General features: G+C 41.3%; 1 protein-coding gene across 1 annotated transcript in view; it reads right to left on the bottom strand.

The window, feature by feature from the left end:
• Window positions 1-19288, bottom strand: part of LOC120032025 (decorin-like) — a 34012-nt gene extending 14724 nt beyond the window's left edge. The window contains exons 1-2 of the mRNA XM_038977938.1: window positions 18944-19288; window positions 4337-4575 (exon numbers count right to left, since the gene is read on the bottom strand). Coding sequence (XP_038833866.1) covers window positions 4337-4556 — 220 coding nt within the window. The 5' untranslated portion in view covers window positions 4557-4575; window positions 18944-19288. The remainder of the gene's footprint in view (window positions 1-4336; window positions 4576-18943) is intronic.
• Between the last annotated feature and the right edge of the window lie 287 nt (window positions 19289-19575).

Here is a 19575-nt window from a genome sequence, read left to right as displayed (position 1 = left end):
ATGTGACTCATACAATTTGATTTGATTTGATTTGAATCTTCCATTAAAAGTAAGAAAATCTATTACAAAAATATATTAAGTGAATTAGTTTGTTCAAACTTGGGAGCATTTCCATAGCAATGTCACGGATAAAATGGCTGGTCAGATCGTCTCAGTGCTCTGCAGATTATGTTTTCATTTAAGAAAGTCGGCTTGGCTGATACATAAGTAAGTGAGAGGAACCAGAGGTTGAGATAGTACGCTCTGTTCTTGTTGAGATACTGGCACGGTAACATGACCTCTTGACAAGTGGCAGACTAGAGAAATAGGAGCTGAATGCCAACATAGTCCTTTTTGTAGCAATTTCAATAAAAGACAAATTAATGTGATACCAAGCATATGACTGCCCTGGCCTCTCGCCCTCATGCCTTCAGCACATCCAATCATTAATTGCAACGTTTATGCAATTTCCAGCCATGCAATCCTTTTTTGGGGGGGTGTACTGTAACTTTCTCTCCTTGTGAGGGGAAGGTCTGTTCAGTCATTATGTGTCTGATTGTCCCTGAGTTGAGCGTGAGTTTTCCATGACGTTGTCCATTCACAGCAGCACAGTGTAGCTACATCTGTCAGCAATACTAGTAATGACTCAGTTCAGTCAGGGCATTGGGAAAAAGAAGGGCTTCTGTCTTCTGTCATCCACAGCACCTGTTGACACATAGGGGCCTAGTAAATCAAACTCTCCTAGATAGGATAGTTCAAGGCAACTGGGAACATTATATCCCTGTCGGATGAAGGTCTTTGACGACTGTAACATCAACCTGTTTTTAATCTAAACCTTAATGAAACCGAACATTTTTTATGAAGAGTCTTGTGTTCATAAAACCTAATTTCCTAACTCAGAAAGAAAGGAAGCTGTTTTGATAGTACACCACCAGGGTTGGGGAGTAACGGATTAATCCCTTACACGTTGCATGTAAGGGATTACAAAAAACGTTAACTGTAATCCATTATGTTACCAGCAAAAATATTGTAATCAGATTACAGATACTTTTGAAAAACTAGATGATTACTTTGAGGATTACTTTTTAATTCAGAAAGGATGTTTGAAAAAGTAAATATTTAACACTTCTCTCTTTTCTCAATGTCATTTAAATCAGCATTGAAAAAAGGAGCAAGTATAAATTTGTTCCACCTGAGTGAGTCTGACCACAGGTCAGAGACCACTATGATGACACACCAAATGGGTTTGATGGATCGAGGGAAAAGAGCAGGAACAGGCTTTTGTAGGCTACAATCCAAGCTATGTCTTCCAATGGTGCGGCTGCTGTCAGCATCCAAAGATTATACAACTTGAATAAACGTTTGAAGGTAAGGATGACAGCAGTGGTGTAGTCTACGGCCATACAGATATCACTTATTATTGTTATCTACTTAGCGCATTGATGTGAATCACACTGCTGCTCTCTCATTTAGCTATTTGCACCTTACGGATTGTGGTTGTTGTGGATCGCTGTTCACAAATCTAAATGTGTATTTGAACCCAATAATGTTTGAATTCAAGAAGTTTAAGCTGTCTATCAATCATTGTTTTTGAAACCAGTGGACAGCCAGTGAAAAATGTGTCCTTGCAACAGCTGCATAGTGCGAATCCACCCTTATGGAATAAATGTGGGGCTTTTATTGCTCAATCTAATTCATGCTGAAAAAAATTAATAAATCCATAGGCCTAATCGACACATGCTCAAACTTGCACACTTTTGATACACTTAAAGGGGCAGTCTGTTGCTCCATCCATTTTTGGACTTGTAAATTATATATACAGTATGTCCATTGATTCTTGAAGAATATAACTTAGAAATGCCTCATGAGCTTAGTTCAACTGTCGTACCCCATCAGAACTCAAAATATAAGCTTGTTTTACTCCAATGTTTGTAAACATTATAAATGTAAACAAACACTGTATAGCCTCATAACATGATTACATTTTTTGTTGTTGTTGTATTAATCTGAGAATGGTTATATCACTCCAGGCCCATCCCTCAGCTTTTAACCAAAACAGAGGTGGGGCAGCCGTTTTGTTATTGTTTCATCTGTGGATTTGCCCTTTAAACAGCTGCATATTATTAAGATATCAAAGTGTCATCAACAAAAAGGTAAACAATAGGCCTATAACAAAAAATGCAGCATATGGCATTCATTTTTTACATATAAATAGCACTTTTCAGTAGTGCTCAAAACATGCCATTCCATGAGCACAGCATACATTTTTTAAACTCGAATCAACGATCCCAATTAGACCTCCATGACAACAAAATCATAAACAACAGAGTAGGGCTCGCTAATAAGTCCTTCGTTTTAGGGTCATGCTCAGGTAAAACAATTTGGCTAATCTATACTTCCAAGTCCTATTCTTAACGATCAAGGGGTATAACATTTATTAGAATGACTGGAATTCTGATAGACTTTGGTTTTTAATGTAAAGATATAATTTAATCATATTATTATATGTAGTAGAAAGCGATGGGTTAGAAGAAGCCAACATAATCAACCCATAAAGTAAAATTGTATATCCATATATGGCCTGTTATGTAAACTTTAACACTGATTTATCCTGCAATAGATGTCGTTCAATTGGTAACAAACATTTTTGTCTTCTTCTAATGCCTCTTAAGGGGAAAGTAATCTAAAAGTAACAGAATGTAATCAGATTACGTTACTGAGTTTGGGTAATTCAAAAGTTACATTACTGATTACAATTTTGGACAGGTAATTAGTAACTGTAACGGACTACATTTAGAAAGTAACCTACCCAACCCTGACCACCACAATGCCTGTAGAGTAATTGCCAAACGTATTTTTTAAATAAATGTATTGTAACTACGTCTGGTGAATGTCTAGACTACTAGCCTCTGCACTACTTCCTGCTTCATCTCTGCACATACACATTTGATAACTGTAGCACGCACCGCCAGCTGGACGCCTGCAGAAATAAGGCCTTGTGCTAACTTTTCCTTTTTCATCCAGTTTTCTAACTGTAAAAGGGGGTGACTTTGGATGGAAAGGAAACCAATCGAGCCTCCTCCGCTCCGCTCCCCTCCCCTCCACTCCCCTCCCCTCCCCTCTCAGGCCTGTGTGTGTGCCAGCAGGTCTGGGGAACAGATGCAGTCTCCAGGCCAGAGGGGCCGGTCCCGGAGATGAGGATCCAACTCTGGGGCTCCTGGGAGACGTTCAACGCTAACAGGACTCAGTGAGGTAATGGAACCAGCCCTTTCCTGATCATTAGTCTCTCTATCTGTCTGTCGGAGTTGTTCTGTCTGTCTGTCTGGCTGCGTGGGTCAGTCTGTGTCTTTCTCTTCCTCCACTGGAACTCACGGTTTCCTTGATTTCCCTCCTTTCTTTCTCTGTCCCTCTCCCTTCTTCTCTTTCACAGTATCTTTCTGTCTGTTTCTTTCTTTCTTCTCTCTCTCCTCTCTGTGTATACATCCCAGTCCATCTGTATCTCTCACTCTGTCTTTGTCTGTCTCCAGTATTCCTTCCCTGCTCCTCCCTTTTAAAACAAGAGTAAAGCCCAAAAACGAACCAAACTCATAGAGAAGAGAAGAATTGCAAAGTTATACAAGCTATATAAGCTACAGCCAAACAACTGGGTCAGTGACTTCCCTTGGCTGAGCAGTAGTCCTAGAGATGAGTCAGGCCAAAGCATAAGGGCGAATGAAGCAAATAAACAGGATAATCTCGCAAACAATTAAGAGGATCAAGTAAATCATTTTAATTGTGTGGAAACAGAGCGCCAGGCTAATTCTTGGCAGAGTTCGTTTGCCTCCGGTGGGGATGGAGAAAGGAGCGATCTGACGGAGAGAAAAACAAGCTTTAGAACATTGGGCTTGTTAAACCGGGGTGAGTTCGAGACTTTCCCAAGCCCCGCTAACCTTTTATATCCCTGCGTCTGCGAAAACAATTAGGAACATTAGAAAAAGGCCAAAGCCCCAGCAAAACTATGTCATCGTCGCAGAAGAGCGTGAAATTCGCAGCATCTGAGAGCGTTTAAAGTGGTCAGACTGGGGCGATATTCTTTTAGGCCAATTAACGAGCTGTTGATGGGTAGATCAAACACCAGACACTCTTTGAACATTTCTCTGAGGTCCCCAGATGGAGGGAACACCTCTTTGGGAACCAGGAAGATGTATCTTGTAAACTAAGGGACTGCCTCAGTTAAACGAGAGAGGGAGAGAAGAGCTGATGCAACAGGTTGTCTGTATTACACTGACAAATTGACCTCAGCTCATGAAAACACATTGAATCACAGAAGTACATACTGTTATGATATTAAATAGAATTTACTGGGAGAGTGTCTCACCTAAGTCGGAGCACTGCACCACACGCAGGTGGCACTGGCAACGGAAGGGGCACTTGGGTCCTTCGGGCATGGTGAGGATGTCCACGCTGGGGTCGATGGGCACCTCTGGCGAGCCAGAGCCCGCCTCATCCTCCATCATGAAGTCCAGGAAGCCCGACTGGCGGAAGGGCAGTGACCAGCACGCTGTGACCAGGAGCAGGGAGAGACAGGCTGACCTCATGGTGCCTCTGTCCGGGAGCCTATGGGGGAGGGAAAAGGTCATGGCTTAGAGGTTAGAACTTTTTGTTGTGAGGTGTGTGTAGGGGTAACAGGGTGAGAGGGCAAATGAGAGAGGGTAAAGGTCTGAGGTGGGAGGCTATAGGCTAGAAGGCCAAGCACCTGGAGTTGCTTAAGTTTGTAACAGGTCAGCAGGGGGAGAATGGCCTATTTACCTAAGAAAGTTTAAAGAGGAGATGTCAGGGCAAAGCCAAGAACATTGGGAAATGTATCAATCTGTAGAATGGGGGACCACCAAGGCTGTACCAAGTGTATGTGCACTTTCACAGGGCAGAAACAGTAAGTATGCATACATATTAACAATATATGGTAACGATTTGTGAAAAACGTCTTTTCAAACCAATGACTGATTACTGTATAATTGTACAGGAAAGTAATTTGTACTTATACTGTTTTCCTTGTTTATCTCTCTCCATTTCAAGGCCCTCTAAGACTATAGAAAACCAGCCATATACTGTGAGAAGTCTTCCAGTCTTCTTCTCTGACCGACAAGTCATGACCGCAATGGTCATCCATTCCAGTTCATTTTTGACCCACTCAAGCCTTCTGGCCAGTCCAGTCACACAAAACCCACTCTGTCCAGTCAAACTGACCCAGTAGTCCAAGCCCAGACAAACACAGCCCGATTACTGTACTGTACTTTCAGTTCTCTCCAACTGGTTCAGGGTCAGTGTTATTATTCGGCTCATGATGTTTGTGGTTTCACACCGCCCCTTCAATTACTTTGGGACCAAAGAGAGAGGCGGGTCTGCTGGACCTTTGCATGACAGACAGATTGCTGGGTAGGTGACTGTGTGTGTGTGTGTGTGTGTGTGTGTGTGTGTGTGTGTGTGTGTGTGTGTGTGTGTGTGTGTGTGTGTGTGTGTGTGTGTGTGTGTGTGTGTGTGTGTGTGTGTGTGTGTGTGTGTGTGTGTGTGTGTGTGTGTATGTGTATGTGTATGAGTGTATGTGTCCGGTTCTTAGGGTGGCGTCAGGTCAATGGGAACAGGATCAGGCCTTACGGTGGCTCTCTCTGAACATGCAGGGTAATTATAGGTCTAACCCACAGCCATCACACAGACAGACAGAGCTACATTACAGCACTCAATGGGAACAGAGTTCCCTGAGCATACTGTATCACCATTGGGATCAATTTCATGAAAAAAATATATGAAGAAATTGATGGGTTGATGGGTTGAAATGGAATGGAATGGATTCCAACCGTGTGGCATATGCCTCTGCTCATCGTAATATGGGTGGTCGAAGAAAACAAGGATTTAATTGGATTTTACTTGTAATGCTGTGACTTTGACTTCTATTTTCCATGGAGGACTGAGCCTTAGCCTATGGAAACATGTTATTAAGTAGCCTTGCACGAGCCTTGGCTTATTCGAGCTGGAACAACTCATAGGGCAGGAGCCTATCCGCTGTTTCTGTAGCGTGAGGCAGCTTGATGTAGAGGTACAACCCTGGACAGGATGCTAGTCTATCACAGGACCTTACCTCCATTTTATCTCCTAAATGCTGAGTGTCAAGCGAGACAAATCAGGTCCCGTTTTTAGTCTTTGTTATGACTCAGCCAGGGATTGAACTCACAACCTTCCAATCTGAGTTGGAAACATGTGCCATGCGGAAATGTGTTGAAACTCAGAGATAAAACAGATCCAATCTTAGCTGAACAGTAGAGCACAAGAACATGTTGGTCCAATCTTTTTGAACAGGGCAAATCTTGGCTCGAGGTTTAACTTATCTATAAGTCAATATGTAGGGGAATCCATAATGAATACCCTGTTAGTTAAACCTCCATTGGTCTGAGAGCAGGAAACCAAATAGAGATAGCAGGAAGGAATGCTGTACTGATTTGCATAAGGGTCATTCCACAAAAATAGGGCATTTTAAAAGCCTGTTATATTAAATGAAAATTCAATAAATCCGATTTTTTATATGGATAAAGACTTGCTGAAGTGCAAACATTCTGCATTTTGACATGTCCCTCTGTGCACATAACATGTCAACCCTGTTACCCATAGATAGACATGCTAGAAATGTTACAACAATTGATTTTGTTTTATGATTGTCACTCCTTGTTGCACACGACACACTTCCATTCCCCCTGTCACAAGGAGATTTATGGCTGATTTAAGATGAAATCACACTTTAAAAAAAAAACGTACACTTCTCAAAAGGCACTGAATTGGTGGAACGACCCATATAGTCCTTGACCCCTAAGCATTGATCCTGATCTCCTCAGTGTTTGGACGTTAGCCACTGCTGGAGGTACATGCAGGCAGGCACACACACGTACACATGCACACGCACACACAGAGGAATTCATATTAAAAGCAGCCTCCTGTGTGTCCTCCCATTTCTAGGTGATAATAAACATTCCTGAGACGTATTAAAACAAAGCAGAGCAGGAGGGAGGAGATACCAATCTCCTTGAAGAGGGAGATCTGTCAGTCATGTTTTATTAAACACTATAAGACCGCTAATGAACTCCTCTACTGGCACATTAGCAACAACTGAATAATACTACCTGCTGATTGGTTGGTAATATGCTAACCCAACAACGCCACATCCAATGTGGTGCTAGTAATGATCAAAACTGACATGCATGTCTAGGTTAGCTTATTTCATGTGTACAGGCAAAGTACGATAAGGATTTGACACAATTGTGAGAAAAATGTGAATAAGGAAACGTTTGAAGCTTGCAAACCATGCAAACCATGCCAATCAAGATCTTGATTCCAGTCCATTTAGTAGTAAGGTGCAGTAGCCTAACTGCAATGAATGCATTTCCTTTCTCTAACTAATCTGTATTCTAGAGAGGCTGAGCGATGCCACGAGACCAGTAATGCAGAAGGGAGCTCGTCACAGTTTGGTTGAACCTGTGCAGGCAGACACATCCCATTAGACGTCCCACTGAGCCCCAGGCATTGGCTCTTTCATCAGTAGTTTCCTCAAAGATATCCAGGAGAGAGGAGGGGAGAGGAGAGAGGGTGGAGGTACAGCTTCACATAAAGAACTGATCTGGCGAGGCACCCATGGTTCATCTGGAGCCTCCAATGGTTAGATCACAGACGGCCCTAAAAAAACATGCTTCGAAGTGCAAGTCTGTGTGTGAACCTAGAGGGCTGTGTCCGCGGCACGCCACGCCACGACAGAGCCGATCCTCTGCTAAACCACTTTGAATAAACCTGCCACCGTCAGCACTTTAACTGGTCCTCTAACTCCTCAATCTCCCGTCTTCAGACAACTGCTTGGCAATGTCTATTGGGCCAGCAAGGCTCTCTCTCTGTTGTGTCTCTCTCTCTCTCTCTCTCTCTCTCTCTCTCTCTCTTTCTCTCTCTCTCTCTCTCTCTCTCTCTCTCTCTCTCTCTCTCTCTCTCTCTCTCTCTCTCTCTCTCTCTCTCTCTCTCTCTCTCTCTCTCTCTCTCTCTCTCTCTCTCTCTCTCTCTCTCTCTCTAATTTATGTTTTGTTTAGGTGGATCCTTTGAATGAGTTCTCAGTGCACTTCTAATGACTAATTGCGAAGGGCTTTACACTGTTTGTTGACAGCTGTATATGAAAGGCTTTGAGGGCTGAGGTGCACAATGCAAAGTGTGTGAGTGAAGGCCTTACATGGGTTCAGTCAGTGTCTAGGTATCTAGACCACACAGTGTTGTAGTTCGCCCTGCTGTAGGGTAAAGTCTCCAGGAAGAAGTTGTCGGGGATCTAAGGACCATTGGATATAGTTGGTTAAATAGCTAATAGCTTTTTGCAGTTACTTTTTTGTCTCATCACATACACTGCTGCTACTGTTTATTATCTGTCACTTTATTCTTAGTTATATGTACATATCTACATCAAATACCTCGTACCCCTGCACATCGACTTGGTACTGGTACCCCGTGTATGTAGCCAAGTTATCCTTACTCATTGTGCATTTATTATTACTTTTATTAATACATTTGATTACTTTTCTATTATTTCTCTATTTTCTATCCCTCTGCATTGTTGGGAAGAGCCAGTAAGTAAGCATTTCACTGTTAGTCTACACCTGTTGTTTACCAAGCATGTGATTAATAACATTTGATTTGATTTGATTTGATCGTGGTTATTTTACTAGTGTATACTGCAGAGTAAAACATGTACTTGACATCGATAAGAATTATTGTTCTGGATATTGTTTGATGGCTTAGGGAACTTGAATGGGCAGTATAGTGTGGTACATTACAGTGTGGTTTACCACTCAAGTTGAGTTAGTCTCATTGACGTACTGGGCAATGCCCACCAAGATGCTTTTGCACATTGGCACGTTTGTTGAACTCTCTCACCATTCGTGCCGTTCCGCTGATGCCCCCCCCCCAAATCACGTCAGAGCCATCTTTTTGTCTGCTTGTTACAGTAGCAAAGGCAACAGGGCCAGATACTGTTCATATGCACTCAAGCGGACCTAACCTATCAATTATTTGTCTATGAGGTGACAATTAGCGTACGTTAGTCAACTTGTGTCATCTGGTCAACATCACCGTGATTACTAGAACCAGATTGATTAGCGATACCATTGACAACAAACACGTAAATAGCGACACAATGACGTCTGACGGGGTCCATATTTGGATAGTACAGGAAGAGGGCTGTAACTAGCTGTAGTGCTAGCTGTGAGCAATGTCTTTAATGTTGCGGATGCGTAATGTGAGATGTTATTTAGTTCCCGGATCAGTAGGGAACACGGTGCAATGAGGGCCTAGAGAGTTTTAACAGTTCTGAGATCAGTGGTTATAAATGTGTAAAAGGAGGTGTGTCTTCATACTGTGTGTGTGTGTGTGTGTGTGTGTGTATGTGTGTCTTCATTCTATGTGTGTGTGTGTGTCTTCATACTATGTGTGTGTGTGTCTTCATACTATGTGTGTGTGTGTGTGTGTCTTCATACTATGTGTGTGTGTGTCTTCATACTATGTGTGTGTGTGTGTGTGTCTTCATACTATGTGACGGTCCCGTGTGGCTCAGTTGGTAGAGCATGGCGCTTGCAACGCCAGGGTTGTGGGTTTGATTCCCACGGGGGGCCAGTACAAAAAAGTATGAATGTATGTACTTGTAAGTCGCTCTGGATAAGAGCGTCTGCTAAATGACCTAAATGTAAATGTAATGTGTGTGTGGGTGTCTTCATACTATGTGTGTGTGTGTGTATATGTGTGTGTCTGACTGCCTGTGTTCAATAATCGAAAGGTGGAAAGGTAGGAGCAGTCAAAAGACACCCTCTCATCCTTTCATTCCTCCTCCTCCTCCTCCTCCTCTCATTCTCTGTAAGGCCTGAGGGCTGTGTTTTGTCAGAGCAAGTCTGATCTTTCTCTCTGAGAGGAGGGGTGGGGGTTGACACTTCCTTTCGTTGCAGCAGCCTTGTCAACCCCCCCCTCTCTCCTTCCCTCCCTCTCATCCCTCTCTCCTTCCCTCCCTCGCCACTTTCTCTAAAAGTCTGGACACACTTCTGACAAGTCTCAGGCAGGAAGCAGATTACAGTAGAGACACCATGTAACATATCTGTCTCATTATTCTCTCTCTCTCTCTCTCTCTCTCTCTCTCTCTCTCTCTCTCTCTCTCTCTCTCTCTCTCTCTCTCTCTCTCTCTCTCTCTCTCTCTCTCTCTCTCTCTCTGTCTCTCTCTCTCTCTCTCTCTCTCTCTCTCTCTCTCTCTCTCTCTCTCACCATTCAGTTGTATTCCATCCATGCCACATGTACAGTATGTAGGTCATCAACCCATACTCATACCTTTCCAAACTTGTGCAGCATTTGCGAGAGGGTGACAGAGACGGTATGTTGGACTTGTTTTGTGTCTGAGTGACTGACAGGAGACAGATCTCAAGACAACAATTCCAACCCTCCTACCCCCTACCACTACCTCTACCCTCCATGACTCCATTCTACTCCAACTCTCCTTGACCAGGGTCTCAGCCTTCTGTCTCCAGAGGGCCTGTCAGTAACGAATCCATGTTAGGTATTTACAAGGCTACGAGATGTCTGAAACATGTGTGCCCTCTTTAAACCCATCAACAACTCAACGTGTCAACCCCTCCCCAACCAGACGCAGATACCCAGACAGTTTGAACCATTTCCAGTCCTCAAGACCCAGTTTGTCTGTGTGCGTGATTCGTCTGCCTTTCCATATTGAAATCCTACTAACGGGTCTCCATTTGTCATTGTTTTTTCCTTAAAGACATTTCCAAAGACATCTGAGTTCAAGAGAGTTTATCTATACGGGGAGAAAACCAGAGATCCATCCAAGAAATAACTTCTATGTCAAATGATGGGCAGATTGGGCACTATAGATAATATACCAGCGCTTTGTCAACAGGAAATGCCTGCATCACTAACCCCTTCAGTGGTCACAATAGTTCCCTAACAGAGTGATTTCTCCACGTCAAACCCAGAAACTCTCTCTGGATCCGTTACAAGACCAACGTCTGCGAGCATTGCATTTCTTTGGGAGAACTCCAAAGATATTCAGAAATTGGGTCATAAAAACACATATATTGTTGACAGACCGCAGAAAGCCCTGAAGCATCTGTGCTGTTTTGGACCATTGTAGGAGAAAGCCAGTGAATGGTTACACCACGTTTGAACCGTTCATTGAGAAGTATTGTATGGCTGACATTTATATATCCATGCTTGTATTATCTACAGCCTGTATTATCTACAGCCTGTATTATCTACAGCCTGTATTATCTACAGCCTGTATTATCTACAGCCTGTATTATCTACAGCCTGTATTATCTACAGCCTGTATTATCTATAGCCTGTATTATCTACAGCCTGTATTATCTATAGCCTGTATTATCTACAGCCTGTATTATCTATAGCCTGTATTATCTACAGCCTGTATTATCTACAGCCTGTATTATCTACAGCTTGTATTATCTACAGCCTGTATTATCTACAGCCTGTATTATCTACAGCCTGTATTATCTATAGCCTGTATTATCTACAGCCTGTATTATCTACAGCCTGTATTATCTATAGCCTGTATTATCTACAGCCTGTATTATCTATAGCCTGTATTATCTACAGCCTGTATTATCTACAGCCTGTATTATCTATAGCCTGTATTATCTATAGCCTGTATTATCTATAGCCTGTATTATCTATAGCCTGTATTATCTACAGCCTGTATTATCTACAGCCTGTATTATCTACAGCCTGTATTATCTACAGCCTGTATTATCTACAGCCTGTATTATCTACAGCCTGTATTATCTACAGCCTGTATTATCTACAGCCTGTATTATCTACAGCCTGTATTATCTACAGCTTGTATTATCTACAGCCTGTATTATCTACAGCTTGTATTATCTACAGCCTGTATTATCTACAGCCTGTATTATCTACAGCTTGTATTATCTACAGCCTGTATTATCTACAGCCTGTATTATCTACAGCCTGTATTATCTACAGCCTGTATTATCTACAGCCTGTATTATCTTATCTACAGCCTGTATTATCTACAGCCTGTATTATCTTATCTACAGCCTGTATTATCTATAGCCTGTATTATCTACAGCCTGTATTATCTACAGCCTGTATTATCTTATCTACAGCCTGTATTATCTATAGCCTGTATTATCTACAGCCTGTATTATCTACAGCCTGTATTATCTACAGCCTGTATTATCTACAGCCTGTATTATCTACAGCCTGTATTATCTACAGCCTGTATTATCTACAGCCTGTATTATCTACAGCCTGTATTATCTACAGCCTGTATTATCTACAGCTTGTATTATCTACAGCCTGTATTATCTACAGCCTGTATTATCTACAGCCTGTATTATCTATAGCCTGTATTATCTACAGCCTGTATTATCTACAGCCTGTATTATCTACAGCCTGTATTATCTACAGCTTGTATTATCTACAGCCTGTATTATCTATAGCCTGTATTATCTACAGCCTGTATTATCTTATCTATAGCCTGTATTATCTACAGCCTGTATTATCTTATCTACAGCCTGTATTATCTACAGCCTGTATTATCTACAGCCTGTATTATCTACAGCCTGTATTATCTTATCTACAGCCTGTATTATCTACAGCCTGTATTATCTACAGCCTGTATTATCTTATCTACAGCCTGTATTATCTACAGCCTGTATTATCTTATCTACAGCCTGTATTATCTACAGCCTGTATTATCTACAGCCTGTATTATCTACAGCCTGTATTATCTTATCTACAGCCTGTATTATCTACAGCCTGTATTATCTATAGCCTGTATTATCTATAGCCTGTATTATCTATAGCCTGTATTATCTACAGCCTGTATTATCTATAGCCTGTATTATCTACAGCCTGTATTATCTACAGCCTGTATTATCTACAGCCTGTATTATCTACAGCTTGTATTATCTACAGCCTGTATTATCTACAGCTTGTATTATCTACAGCCTGTATTATCTTATCTACAGCCTGTATTATCTACAGCCTGTATTATCTACAGCCTGTATTATCTACAGCCTGTATTATCTTATCTATAGCCTGTATTATCTACCGCCTGTATTATCTTATCTACAGCCTGTATTATCTACAGCCTGTATTATCTATAGCCTGTATTATCTACAGCCTGTATTATCTACAGCCTGTATTATCTACAGCTTGTATTATCTACAGCCTGTATTATCTACAGCCTGTATTATCTACAGCCTGTATTATCTACAGCCTGTATTATCTACAGCCTGTATTATCTACAGCCTGTATTATCTACAGCCTGTATTATCTATAGCCTGTATTATCTATAGCCTGTATTATCTACAGCCTGTATTATCTATAGCCTGTATTATCTACAGCCTGTATTATCTACAGCCTGTATTATCTACAGCCTGTATTATCTACAGCTTGTATTATCTACAGCCTGTATTATCTATAGCCTGTATTATCTACAGCCTGTATTATCTACAGCTTGTATTATCTACAGCCTGTATTATCTATAGCCTGTATTATCTATAGCCTGTATTATCTACAGCCTGTATTATCTACAGCCTGTATTATCTATAGCCTGTATTATCTACAGCCTGTATTATCTATAGCCTGTATTATCTACAGCCTGTATTATCTACAGCCTGTATTATCTACAGCCTGTATTATCTACAGCCTGTATTATCTACAGCCTGTATTATCTACAGCCTGTATTATCTACAGCCTGTATTATCTATAGCCTGTATTATCTACAGCCTGTATTATCTACAGCCTGTATTATCTACAGCCTGTATTATCTACAGCCTGTATTATCTACAGCCTGTATTATCTACAGCCTGTATTATCTACAGCCTGTATTATCTACAGCCTGTATTATCTACAGCCTGTATTATCTACAGCCTGTATTATCTACAGCCTGTATTATCTACAGCCTGTATTATCTACAGCCTGTATTATCTATAGCCTGTATTATCTACAGCCTGTATTATCTACAGCCTGTATTATCTACAGCCTGTATTATCTACAGCCTGTATTATCTACAGCCTGTATTATCTACAGCCTGTATTATCTACAGCCTGTATTATCTACAGCCTGTATTATCTACAGCCTGTATTATCTACAGCCTGTATTATCTATAGCCTGTATTATCTACAGCCTGTATTATCTACAGCCTGTATTATCTACAGCCTGTATTATCTACAGCCTGTATTATCTACAGCTTGTATTATCTACAGCCTGTATTATCTATAGCCTGTATTATCTATAGCCTGTATTATCTACAGCTTGTATTATCTACAGCCTGTATTATCTATAGCCTGTATTATCTACAGCCTGTATTATCTACAGCTTGTATTATCTACAGCCTGTATTATCTATAGCCTGTATTATCTACAGCCTGTATTATCTACAGCTTGTATTATCTACAGCCTGTATTATCTACAGCCTGTATTATCTACAGCCTGTATTATCTATAGCCTGTATTATCTACAGCCTGTATTATCTACAGCCTGTATTATCTACAGCTTGTATTATCTACAGCCTGTATTATCTACAGCCTGTATTATCTACAGCCTGTATTATCTATAGCCTGTATTATCTATAGCCTGTATTATCTACAGCCTGTATTATCTATAGCCTGTATTATCTATAGCCTGTATTATCTACAGCCTGTATTATCTACAGCTTGTATTATCTACAGCCTGTATTATCTACAGCCTGTATTATCTACAGCCTGTATTATCTATAGCCTGTATTATCTATAGCCTGTATTATCTACAGCCTGTATTATCTATAGCCTGTATTATCTACAGCCTGTATTATCTACAGCCTGTATTATCTACAGCCTGTATTATCTACAGCCTGTATTATCTACAGCCTGTATTATCTACAGCCTGTATTATCTACAGCCTGTATTATCTACAGCCTGTATTATCTACAGCCTGTATTATCTACAGCCTGTATTATCTACAGCCTGTATTATCTACAGCCTGTATTATCTACAGCCTGTATTATCTACAGCCTGTATTATCTACAGCCTGTATTATCTATAGCCTGTATTATCTATAGCCTGTATTATCTACAGCTTGTATTATCTACAGCCTGTATTATCTACAGCTTGTATTATCTACAGCCTGTATTATCTACAGCTTGTATTATCTATAGCCTGTATTATCTACAGCCTGTATTATCTACAGCCTGTATTATCTACAGCCTGTATTATCTACAGCCTGTATTATCTACAGCCTGTATTATCTACAGCCTGTATTATCTATAGCCTGTATTATCTACAGCCTGTATTATCTATAGCCTGTATTATCTACAGCCTGTATTATCTACAGCCTGTATTATCTACAGCCTGTATTATCTATAGCCTGTATTATCTATAGCCTGTATTATCTATAGCCTGTATTATCTACAGCCTGTATTATCTACAACCTGTATTATCTACAGCCTGTATTATAGCCTGTATTATCTACAGCCTGTATTATCTACAGCCTGTATTATCTACAGCCTGTATTATCTACAGCCTGTATTATCTACAGCCTGTATTATCTACAGCCTGTATTATCTACAGCCTGTATTATCTACAGCCTGTATTATCTACAGCCTGTATTATCTACAGCCTGTATTATCTACAGCCTGTATTATCTACAGCCTGTATTATCTACAGCCTGTATTATCTACAGCCTGTATTATCTATAGCCTGTATTATCTATAGCCTGTATTATCTATAGCCTGTATTATCTATAGCCTGTATTATCTACAGCCTGTATTATCTACAACCTGTATTATCTACAGCCTGTATTATCTACAGCCTGTATTATCTACAGCCTGTATTATCTACAGCTTGTATTATCTACAGCCTGTATTATCTACAGCCTGTATTATCTATAGCCTGTATTATCTATAGCCTGTATTATCTATAGCCTGTATTATCTATAGCCTGTATTATCTACAGCCTGTATTATCTACAGCCTGTATTATCTATAGCCTGTATTATCTATAGCCTGTATTATCTACAGCCTGTATTATCTACAGCCTGTATTATCTATAGCCTGTATTATCTATAGCCTGTATTATCTATAGCCTGTATTATCTATAGCCTGTATTATCTATAGCCTGTATTATCTATAGCCTGTATTATCTATAGCCTGTATTATCTATAGCCTGTATTATCTACAGCCTGTATTATCTACAACCTGTATTATCTACAGCCTGTATTATCTACAGCCTGTATTATCTACAGCCTGTATTATCTACAGCTTGTATTATCTACAGCCTGTATTATCTACAGCCTGTATTATCTACAGCCTGTATTATCTATAGCCTGTATTATCTACAGCCTGTATTATCTACAGCCTGTATTATCTATAGCCTGTATTATCTACAGCCTGTATTATCTACAGCCTGTATTATCTATAGCCTGTATTATCTACAGCCTGTATTATCTACAGCCTGTATTATCTACAGCCTGTATTATCTACAGCCTGTATTATCTATAGCCTGTATTATCTACAGCCTGTATTATCTATAGCCTGTATTATCTATAGCCTGTATTATCTACAGCCTGTATTATCTACAGCCTGTATTATCTACAGCCTGTATTATCTACAGCCTGTATTATCTATAGCCTGTATTATCTACAGCCTGTATTATCTATAGCCTGTATTATCTACAGCCTGTATTGAACATCTACTCTGCTGCCCAACCTACTATTTTTCTCTTTCTCCTTTTCTCTCTCTTTTCCATCTCCCTTCATCTCCCATAGATTAAGAAATTTTTTCTTTGACCCTTTGGCAGTACAATTTGCTTTTTGGAAAGAGCACTACTGGAGAATGGAACTTTATATTATTCCAATGAGGAAAAAAATCATTTGTGGCTAACGTCCATCTTTCAGCTTATTGTTCTCTCTCGGCCTGGACAGTTCCAGTGAGTCCAGACGGGAAAACGTGGCCCCTGGGCTCAACGCGGGGCCTCTAAAGACCCATGTTTTACTTTTCTAATACAGAGCTAACCAAACTATACTGTACAAGTTAGTCCAAACAAACAAGACTTCAACATCAACGACTCCATCAACATGCCACAACATGTTTAGGTTGAGGTTGTGGAGAGCACTAGGGGTGGACTAGGAAAACAAGTCCTGTCCATCCTCCAACTCATAATCCCTTCCTCTCCCCTCTGTACTCCAACTCCAGTTCAGCCCTGTAAAAAAAACCTCCCTCTGTGTTGGAGGATGTTGGCAGTTAGCTGGGAGTTTTGCGGTGTCTTGCAGGGAAGCCATCAGTCAGATCTCTCTGTGATAGAGGAAGCTGCACTGTTAGTGGATTAATAAGGCTTTGGGTTGCCAGGTACTGATTTTTCTTTCCCCCTTTCTTCGACTTCAAAGCAGGTCCTCCCTTTAATTTTGGTTGCTCTGGGCGATTTGGGTCTGCAGCGCTTCCATCAAAGCAGAGTGGTCATGAGGCGGTCTGAAACGGTGCGTTAACGTTGATGTGAAACAGAACAGCAGTACAACAAGTTAAATAAACCATTTCAGATCGATTTGTTTTAGTCTAAAATGCCCTGGATGGGTTCATTCTGATGAACTGCTGCAAGGGAACTGTAATGGCTTGAGGCAATACAAAGAAATCCTTGTTGTTGTGTTTTCATTTCACTTGCAGGATCTCCAAGTGCCAGAGGAAGAGTACAACAGAGAGAAAGCAATGCATTAAAGTACTACAACTGAAGAAAAGGACACTGGTAAACTTAATGGGTTTTCCACCAGGGCCAGTTACTGACAAGAGAGGAGAGAAAACTCTCCAGGGACTTCACATCAAAGAAACCTCTTCTCTTTCTCTCTATTCCTCTGCCCACAACAACTCTGAATGCATGTAAAACCATAAACGAACACACTGGACAGTTTGATGGAAGGGAAAACCACATGTACAACCACAAGCCAACTAACTGACAAAACAGCTCACTTGCTCAAGTGCCCTGAGGGGTAAAAAACTAAAAACCGCTAGCCAAGGGATAAACCAATAAAGTCAAGGAAAGATAACATGGTATCCTCTTTAGGATAAATAGGGTAGGGTTTTCTAATACATTGGCATGGGAGTGAAGTGCTAGCATCAACAGTAGCACCACACCCCCTCCCTATAGCTGGTGCTGTCTTCATCATTCTGTAGGCTATCACATGGTCTGGTATGGGAATGATTAGCTATGGTCTCTCCTCCCTAAGCCAGTCCTGTTGTGAGACTAAGACCTGGCCACGCATCTAGTTTAGAGGGAGCGCGCACACACACACACACACACACATGTACACACACACATGCACACACACACACACACACACACACACACACACACACACACACACACACACACACACACACACACACACACACACACACACACACACACACACACACACACACACACACACACACACACACACACACACACACACACACTAACCCTACACCCACACAAAACAAATTTGCAATATCATGCACAAACGCATCACTTTCATGATATGCCTGGCATGACTCATGTCATACATTCTAATTGAATGTATGTGCAAAAGCATCGAAATGAACAACCGTTCATGACCAGTTCAACCACAAAATCACTGCACACAGAGTCTGGCGATAGAGTTAAGGATTGAAGGAACATCAAAAGAGCATCCATATCACAGAACCTACCAAGCCATTAGAAAACCCCAAACCACAAGCACAGCATCACCATTTTACTAACCAAGTCTGCACGTTTGGTACCCCCGAAACACAATAACCCCAATTCCAAATCCCTTTTAACAATTTCCCTCACAATCCCCCTCTCTTCCCACACTCCCCAGGCCTATAATCCAGTCTTTCCCGAGTTTCCCCCCCAAGATCCATCCCCTCTATTTATCAGTGTGTTATCCTACCTGTGCTCTTCAGAAGCGTGGGAGAGAGAGCGAGAGAGTTAGAGTGCGCCGAGGTCAGATGGTCTTTCTTCCAAATATCCAGTTGAGGCTATAGGCTGAATCACTGTGAGCCTTCTGCACTGTACTGCAAGGGGCCGAGCGATAATTGCACTGAGAGCGCGCGCAGCCAAGACCAAGCAGGTGTGCTCTGTCACGGCCGAAGGGGAGGAGGAAGGGGCTGAGAGAGGAAGAGAGAGAGGGAGGGAGCTCCTGTTAAATTGAGACACTTGGTGGAGAGAACTTCCCCCAGCAAAAGAGAGAGAGAGCACGCTCCAAAAACAGCTGGAAATAGAGGGAGAGAAAAGAGAGGAAAATAAAAAAATGAACAGTCACAGAGCGATGGAGAAAAGAAGAGGAGAGTGGAGGGAAGAAAGGAGAGAGAGAGAGAAATGGAGGGAGAGAGAGAGGCAGAGTTAAGGCAATAAGCAGTGACTAGGCTGGCAGGCTCCCATTCAGTACCATCTGGTAATGATAGGTCCTCCAGAGCTCAGTTCAAAAACGCCAGCTACTCTCTGCCTTTCTCTCACAAACTTTATTTCTTCCATTTTTCTCCGTCTATCTCTCTCTCTTTCTTTACTTTGGTGAAATTCAAA

This window comes from Salvelinus namaycush, chromosome 38 (genome assembly GCF_016432855.1).
Source record: "Salvelinus namaycush isolate Seneca chromosome 38, SaNama_1.0, whole genome shotgun sequence".
NCBI lineage: Eukaryota > Metazoa > Chordata > Actinopteri > Salmoniformes > Salmonidae > Salvelinus > Salvelinus namaycush.
Note: the sequence above shows the minus strand (reverse complement) of the source record. Positions and strands in the feature narration are given on the sequence as shown.